Source organism: Natator depressus, chromosome 2 (assembly GCF_965152275.1).
Source record: "Natator depressus isolate rNatDep1 chromosome 2, rNatDep2.hap1, whole genome shotgun sequence".
NCBI lineage: Eukaryota > Metazoa > Chordata > Testudines > Cheloniidae > Natator > Natator depressus.
Genome location: NC_134235.1, coordinates 147,011,999 through 147,020,998, shown reverse-complemented (window position 1 = coordinate 147,020,998; position 9,000 = coordinate 147,011,999). Strand labels below are relative to the sequence as shown.

The window sequence follows — 9,000 nt, the reverse complement described above, 5'->3', positions numbered from 1 at the left end:
CCACCATCAGCAACCATCTGGTAGCTTATTAGCACCTCAATGCTCATTTCGTGTTCTCTTTTAGGAGAATAAAAAGAAGGAAACACTGAAAATATTACAAATTGTAACGGTTTGTCTTTGGAAGATTAATGCCAATCTAAACCACGCCTATATAAACTGGTAGCTTCTTTTTTTCTTCTGGCTCCTTCTAACCAAAAGCACAGAAACTTGTAACACACACTCTGGGAAAGTGCAGTAGCTGCAATTTCATTTTCCCCTATTTTCTATTAAGATTTTACTAAATCTCAAGTGGAAACATCTTTCAAAAGTTCCATTTCCTCTGTAGCTGTTTAAGAATAACTGGATCAAAAATCAAAGCACAATTTCCTATTCCACTATTTTCCCATTTAGCCCAAAATATGGACTAAATACACAATTTACGGGCGATCCAATTTATAAAGTGATTTTTAAAGTCAAGTTATATGTTAGTGAAGTTCATTCTCTCTCTCTCTCTCTCTCTCTCTCTCTTTTTTTTTTTTTTTTTACTTTCAAAAATTAATTGTATAGAGTAACTGGAAATAAAACCACCTACACTTTAGAAGATCATATGTGTCTGAGCATTTTTGTCCCTTACTTGTTGAAAGGATAATTATCATCTAGCTAGCCAACAAAAAATTGCACTCAGTTCTTTAAATTTACATGTATGAAATACAAAATTCACAGCTTGGCTTAGAGGATATGCCTTTCACAAACAGTAAAGCAAAAAGCCTCAATTGGATGATTTTAAGGTACAATTACCGAAGGAAAAATTCTCTAATATTTAGGAGGAAAACAATAAATGTTTGATTAGATGTTTAATTTAAGTTTAAATTCTGCAACAACAAAAATACATACCTGAGGAGATTTCATAATTTCATTTAGTTTATTAGACAAAATATATGATTTAGACAAGTTTTGCTGACGCCCTATTTACAATCTGAAATCACTCTATATACAGAAAAAAACGCAAACACATGGGAAACATTTACCAAACAAATAATTCAAGAATGGTTAGAGTAACACGATCTGAAATGGTACAGTGGAGAAGGGGGATCCATCTACAGATTTGTGTGATCGCTTTTATGGATTTGCACCACCTTATTGCAAAGAGAGATTGATAGGAGATATCGTTTCAATTTTTTTTTGTCCTTTATACCAGTCTCTGAAATATTTTTTTCACCAACCCATTTAATCAAGCAGAAGGGAGAGCTGTTAAAATTCGCGGTGTTCCCTCTTGCTGAGCCAAAGAGCTGTAAGGGGGGAAAAAGACGCAACAGTCTATCAGTAAAAAGAGTGAAAGCATCGCTATGGTGTCTGTCTGTTGATATAACTGCCTAACATTAGCTAACTACACAGAAATATTTTTCGAGGACATAAATGCCAAAAGATAGTTGAGATTTGTTAAGTTTCAGAAAAGTTACAAACTGGCTATGGACAGTTGTAAATTATTCTACCTTTGAAAGGATTACAGCAGGAAATGCTGTATTATCCTTCTTGTTGTTTTATGTATTAGTATGAAGATGAGTAGTTGTTATAACTAGTCTTTATTATTCAAATACTCAGTGTCACATAAGTAACATTCCTTCAGTGAAGAATAACTCACTTGTCACGGACAGGCTGGAAAGGCGATTTTAACTGCTGGGGTGGGGTTTCAGTCCTTGGTGCATTTTCTCTTTCTGGAGGAAAAGAAAACCCAAGAAATATCTTAGAGAAACACATACGCGCACTCACACATGTAGCTAATCAGACATATAGGTATCAGTTCACGTTTGTCTTGCCTTCATTGATTATTTGTTGTTTCAAAGCAGATTTAAGATATTCTTGCCACATTTTTTGTTTGTTTTTGTTTTGTTGTTGAATCACTTTGAAGCCGAGGGCTTTGAACTAAACAACAAAACAAGGGAAAGCTCCGGGGACAAGTTAAATAGCGCTACCCTAACGATTTTAACTTATTTTTGAGGTGCCTGGTGTGTGACTGGTAGTATTCTACATGAAAGACACTAATGTATGTTACTTAAGACGCTAAATTCAGCCCTAGAGTACAGTAGGTGGAAGTCCGTTAAAGACAGTGAATTACAACAAGGCTGAAGCTAAAGCACCATTAAAAAAAAATAAACAGCTCTCCACCGGACATCGCTGCTTGGTGCATTACCTATGTGTTTGGGACTGGTCCTCTCTGTAGGTTTTTCACTGCTTAGGGCTCCCAGGGTTGCTGTTAATACAGAAGGCTGTTGCTGGGGCTGAAGATGGTGGTTATGATGAGCAGCATGATGGTGGTTTACTCCCAAAAAAGACCTCACGTTTAACAGGGAACTCTGAGTGAGGAAAGCCCCATTTGTCCAGTTGTGAAATTTGCCAATCTGGCATGTGTAGAGTCCATGGCTAGGGAGGAAAGCCGGATGCTGAATCTGGGCGGAAGTGTGGTTAACCTGGGAATGAGAAGGAGGAGGAGGGGAAGACTTCAGGGCGCCATCAGGGCTGGTTGCTGTCTCTGCCAAAGACCAAATCTTGGGTTTGCTGTGAGGTGGCACCTGTAAATTATTCTGTCCATTGGGATTTATGATTCGTGTACTGTTGTCAGAGGCCTCCTTTACCAGGGAGAAAGAGTCTTTGGGTTTGAGACCTTCAGATTCTGACAATGACAAACCCTTTTCTTTTTCCAAATGTTCATCTTCGCTGCTTTGTCGCAGGAGCTCAGATTTCTCCTCCTCTTCTTCATTACTCTGCTCCCCATCATTCTCATCGATTTTATCAATGTCTATGCTTTCCAGGTCGATTTCTTCGTCGTCTTCGTTCTTTTCGGGGTCTCCCTCGTTGTCACTCCCAAAGAGGTTACCATCTTCTTGGTCCTTACTCCTTGCTCCCCAAGTTACTTTGTTCTCCTTCTTGAGTCTCCTTCTAGCGTTGGCGAACCAGGTGGAGACCTGGGTGAGAGTCATCTTGGTGATGATGGCCAGCATGATCTTCTCCCCCTTGGTGGGGTAGGGGTTCTTCCTGTGCTCATTCAGCCAGGCCTTCAAGGTACTAGTGCTCTCCCTGGTGGCATTCTTGGGCCGCCCTGGGTCCCCATATTGGAACTGTCCATAGGGGTAATAGCCAGGGGCAGTGTGGGCAGCAAAGGTAGCAGGGTGGACACCTGGATTATCCTTCAGTTCATACTGGGAGCCCTGCAACACATTCAGACAAGCAGAGAAGAAAAGAAAATGAGTTCTCTCGTTAATGTCTCTAACAGACCTGAATATGTTGCTGCTGCAGTTTGTTCCCTTCTTAAGAGAGATCCGTCTTTCCCCTCAGTACACCGGCAGGAATGAGGCATAAATACGCCTCTAGAATACAGCACGGGGTCTTTACAGCAAAACTTTGGCCTCCTCATTCTAGGTTATTCACATTTAGTTTGAACAGAACTGTTCCCAGATGACTCCCCTTCTTGTGGTGAAAAGGAAGAGTGACTGCACAGGGATCTGCTAAACGTTAGACCTATTTTCTGCTCCTCCACCACTTCTCAACCCTCTGAGCCCTCACCCCCAGGCAAATCAAATCAAACGATGCAAATTTAATGTTTTCACATTTATCTCGACGAGTCAATTTTATTGTGTATTTAAAATAAGCACGCAGCAAAAAGGAGAGATGACCTCACACTTACATATTTAACATCAACACATATTAATAATATACCTATTTTCAAAATAGCTATGGGTATGTCACACTTAAATCCCAAGCATCTTTATTTAGCCCCAAATCAATCTCAAAAAGTAGTTTGCTAACAGGTTAAATTAGTCGAGAAAGGTAACATGCGATTTTGAATCGTAAACACTAAAATGTGAGATATTTCACACGCACACACAAACCTCAGACGTGTGCTATAAAATATTAACTGGTTAGAAAAGAGCCCTTGTTCGCTGGAATGGAGACGGATTCATACTTATGATATATATGCATACAGTTACTTTATCTCTTAAGTTTTACTCTGATCTGAGAAAATTGTTTGCGAGCGTTTAGAGGTGGTGATTTATTTGCAATCAATATTCTTTTTATCATCAGTAGTAAAACACAGCAAGTCAAATTATCCCATCAGGTGTTTTGGTAAATAACATTTTATCTTTCTAACAAGCTCATTAGACCTCATTATTATCTCAAATTGTTCAGACGGTCACATAATATTTTACCTCTTGATTTCCAAATAATAAAAAGCCCAGATATTAAACCAGGATATTACCATCCGTTTTAAGAATTGCCACTCTATGCAAACATACAAATATCTTTGCAAGTAGCAAATGGGAATATTCTTAAATATTTTAATAGCGGAAACCACCTTGTATTTCTGGTTTTGTTCTGTTCAATACAACCTTGCTCTATTTATGCTTGACTATATTCATAGTCTTAACACTTGCAAAATGTTATACAAGCCTTTTTTGAAAAAATAAAAGTTCAAAACGTCTTTAGTTTTCAAAAAGTATCAAATGTCTTTGCAAAGAAACTGATTTAACTTTGGCGGGCAGCTGAAAAAGACCTAGTATTTTAATTTCATAGGCCAGGGTTATACACAGTCCACAAAGAAAAGAATGCCATCTTTAAAAGGCCAGATGTAATGTTTATTATAATTTGTCACAGAGTAGTCTTTCTACACTCCCTTTATTCCGTTGTTTTTTATTACAGTATCTGAAATTATATGTCTCTGTAATCTCTGTTGGGAATTCTTTTGAAGGAGCTATTTGCAAATCACTCACTGCTTCTGTGTCAACTTCTACTGTATTAGCAAAATAGAGGTAAAATTTTAAATGCGTTTTATAATAAAAATTATTTGTAAAAATGATTTTATCATAAAATGACCTCATTCCAAATGTCTTCTCTTGTTCAAATAACATTTTTAAAGAACCTGCACAATAGATTCCTTACGTGTGCATAGTTATAAATATTCACATCCTATACCTTACTGGGGGGAGGGGAGAAAGCAGAAGGAGGGGGTTAAGAGGTGTTTAAAAATAAATCGAAACCTAAGAACGTCATCACTCAGAAATTCAGATATTTTATCTATCAGTAAGAAAATATTTCAACAAAACCACAGGTAAAAGGTAATTTACAAACTGATCTGTTTCGCTTTTCATTGAGTAAATTCTCTAGCAACAAATCCAAGGACAATAATAAAAAATGTTATAGACAAATTAATGACAATGTAGTTCTCTGCTTCAGTGTAGACACACTATTTTACTTGATGCAAATTAAATCTGTGAAGCTTAAAATAATGTATAAAAACGTACATGCAACTAAACAGGCGATTTTAAGCCTTGAGCAAAACGTCTGAAGTAAGGAAATACGCCAACTACTTTAGAATGCTCTCTAGTCTTTTTGTTTTCTCTTTTACAAACGGACTCGTTTATAGCTCCCCCGTCAAATAAAATTATCAGGCGGAAAGGTGGTAAAGGAATATTATTAAAGCCGGTTTAAATAACAACAAAAAATCATTCGTAATTTTCCTAAACGGAAAGTTAAGTTGCTAGGGTAATCCAACCACAAGGACAGGACTCCTGCCCAGCAAATCCACTACCAAGAATAAAATTATGTGGAGTTTGCTCCCGGCTGGAGTAGCGGCCGATCAGCCCAGTGCCCAGAGACACCCCCGCATACACACACACTTTCTCCGTACCAGACCCCTCTCTCCTGTCTGCTGGGGTCTTCGGTCATCGCACCCCCCCCCCCACACACACACACACGAGCACCTCGGAGCGCAGGAAAGCAGCACCCCTCTGGGGATCTGCAGAGGGAGAAAGTGTCTAACGTCCGGGAGCACGGAAAGTTACTCAGGCGGGCTCTTTCCTTTGCTTCAAGCAGTTTGCTAAGTGGGCTCCATCTCTGTGGCACGACCACAGATCTCCCCCCACCCCCACCGCCAGGGAGAAACGCGGGACAAACGCCCCAGCCTTTCCGTCCCGCTCCTGCCCAGACCGGAGCGAGGGAAGGAGGAGGGCGAAGGGAAGGGAAGGGAAGGGGTGTGAGGGAAGCAGCGCCCGAGACTTACCATCTGGGAGAAGAGGCTGAGGTCGGCGGTGTAGGGCAGGAAGGCGCTGTAGTTGGGGGCGCTGTAGGGACTCGCGTACATACCCAGCACCGAAGTGACAGCAGCCGAGCCGCTCCCCAGCTCCGCGCCCCCAGGCCGGCCCGAGGCAGCAGCGGCGGCGGCGGCGGCGGCAGCCAGCACCCCGGGCCGATCGCTCCCGTACACCGCCTGGCTGGCGCTGAGATACTGCGGGTAGCCCAGCTGGGGGAAGGACATCTCCAGGGCGCAAACACGGCGGCGGCGGCGGCGGCAGCAGAAGTATAAAAGGGGGGTGGGGGGGAAGGAATTTAAAAAAGAAAAAAAAGAAAAAAGAAGGCAGGGGGAGGAGGGAAACTGAGCAGCCGGAGCTGGGGGGGGGGGGGGCGGAACAAACCCGGCTGGTTCGGGTCTCTCTCCCTCGTGCCTTTTCTATTTTTTCTTTTTCTTTTTTTTACAGAAGTCAGGCTGGGCGAGAGGAAAAGCGATCTGATAATTTTCTGTTTCGTTCTGATTTCTTTCTGTCAGAGCTGTATTGTAATGTGGGTGTGGAGGAGGAGGAGGAGGAGGAGGAGTGTGGATGGATTCAGTGGGGTGTCTTTCCTCAAATCTCGGCTCTTCTGCGCTCCTAAATCCCTTAGATGTGATCTGATCAACAATTGAGCTCCAACTGATGTGTCTGCCCTTAGGTCCTAGGCTGATCTTTCAGATACAATTTGAAGTTGATGCTTTGATTGGCAGCCACTTGAGCAGCAAGCCCCGCCCCTTCCTCACCCACCCCCCTTGGCGAAGCACGTGGTGTTCAAGCCCAGCTCGGCCACTTTCCTTGATGTGTGTGTGTGTGTGTGTGTGAGAGAGAGAGAGAGAGAGCGCCCGCGCAGCTGCTCTGCTGCTGCGCCTTGCGTGTGTGTGTATTTAATGTTTAGCAATGGGCTCCTTTCAGAAAAGCCCCCACTGCTGTATGACAACCTGTCTACACGATTTTACAGTTGTCCAACATTGGGGTTTTGCTGTTTTGCAGCCTTAGTGTGTCCCCTTTTAACAAAAACAACTGTACTGCTGTTTTTTTTCCACCTTTAACACTGAGTCCCCCTTGTCGTCGCCAGGCTCCGGAACAAATGAGAGTGGCGTGGGAGGAAAGGGGGCTTTGCAGCCAGGCGACTGGTAACAATTTACCACTAAAAAAATGCTGACTATAGCAACCAGCACAACGCCTTTCCCCACCTCCTCCCAAACTCATATTAGGGGCAACCTTTTCTAGCAGCTCTTCCCAGAAACCTTTAGCTACAAATATCACTTGATCTCCCCCGCTTCATCCCACCTGAGTGACATTCAGTACCAATATCAGCAGCATTGCAGCAACAACCAGAACATTAGTCATAAATAATCCAGCAAATCAACCGGGGTGCTCCGCTGGATTTTTTTTTTTTTCAGATTGCAAACTTTCAAGGTCCCTGGAGTCAGTAGGGACCTAGAGGAAATGAGTTGTTGGAAGGGTGTTGTTATTTTTTAAAACAAGCTTTTTGCCCCCGCCTCCTTTCTCATTTGGTTACAACAAGCCCTGCAGCAGGAGGGAAAGAACCCACTGTCTGGAGGGCTGATGTAGCTGGAGACCCAGCTGCCTTAAAGAAACGATTTGTGGTGGCTATTTGTCCGTCTAGTCTCAGGATGTGAGAAGTGGCCCCGCCTGCCCGCGTTGGCTGCGCTTTAGCCCGGGCACCGCGGGGGCTGCTGCGGAACTAACTTTCCCTTTTCTGCCGCGGGGCTTCTCCTCCCTGTGCCCTGCCACTGCTGAGCCCCGAAGACCCGCGGGTGTTAGGCTGGGTGCGCCTGCCCTGCCGGGGCAGTGGTGTCAGGTCCAGGGGCTTCCCTCCTTGGAACATTTTCTTCCACTTGTCTAGTGGGGGTTCCACTCGACCCCTCCGGTTCTCCGCTCTCCTAAGGTCACCTCTCTCCTTATATCGCCGTGCCCTTTGCTGGGAGCTCGCCCAGATCCTCTCAAGTCCCTGCCACTACATTCTAGTTCACACGTTACTAGGGGGGTTCCCCTGCCCCGCCACGCCGCAGCGAGTCCCTCTCGGAGCTTTGTTTGGGCTATGACAGGGACCCCACGCGCTCTCTTCTCGCAGGCAGGTCCCATCCATGTGAGACCAGTGTTCAGGAAAGATTTAACAGCAACAGCAGGAAGCACAAGGCGCACTCACCTGGGCTAATCCCTGCATCCCCGGGCACAGGGAGCCGAGTGGGTTAAAGCAACCCCCGCTCCACATTCACATGCAGGCTTAGTCCTGTGCAAACACGACAGTCCAAGCTCCTTTCTTTGTTATAAAGAAGAAAAAAGTGGGTATGAAGTTTTGCCTGAAAGGAGAGACTAAAGGGAAATAAAGGCAAAAGAACCATTTGGACCTGAACTTGGTTACACTTTGCAAAACCCTTTGTTTTAAGGACGTCACACTGATTTTTGGAAGAAAGCATTTGCAGTAATTTCGTTTACTTTCCAACCTTATTGCGAACACTTATTCTAAGGAAGGACTCCTTATTTGTGCTTTTATTTATAATATCATATTTCACAATATAACATTTATAATATTTCACATGCCTATTTTGCCCTCTGTTTCTCTCTGATCAGCCAAAGATTCACTAATTCACTCACTAATATCATTCATGCTAATAGCACAGATAATGATTGCAAGTGTCCAGGTTTTTTTGAAGTGCGTCTTTCCCCCTGCTTTTTCTTTTCCGGGCTAACCCTTTCCTCCCCGCTCTCCAGGAAACCTTTCCATCGAGACCTTGGCTAAACTTCCTTTTTACCCTCTCTACCATTTACAGGTAGAGACCCTACCCCCTCCACTACCAGCCTCAAACGGAGGAGAAGAACAAAAGCTCTCTAACCAGGAGAGCCGTCAAACACAAAAGTGCCCCACTTTCACAAAGGTAAACGGTCCCAGAAA

General features: G+C 43.5%; 1 protein-coding gene across 2 annotated transcripts; it reads right to left on the bottom strand.

Moving 5' to 3' along the window:
* Positions 1-796: 796 nt before the first annotated feature.
* On the bottom strand, positions 797-8,286 carry IRX1 (iroquois homeobox 1). Of its 2 annotated transcripts, none has more exons than XM_074945097.1 (4): positions 8,254-8,286; positions 2,171-3,185; positions 1,622-1,694; positions 797-1,268 (listed from the first exon to the last, which is right to left on the bottom strand). In XM_074945097.1, exons 1-4 carry the CDS (start codon positions 8,269-8,271, stop codon positions 1,211-1,213), a joined length of 1,164 nt encoding a protein of 387 aa, XP_074801198.1. In that variant the 5' UTR covers positions 8,272-8,286; the 3' UTR covers positions 797-1,210. The 2 variants fall into 2 exon arrangements, with proteins under 2 accessions (XP_074801198.1, XP_074801197.1); XM_074945096.1 differs by lacking the exon at positions 8,254-8,286 and adding an exon at positions 6,035-6,304.
* Between the last annotated feature and the right edge of the window lie 714 nt (positions 8,287-9,000).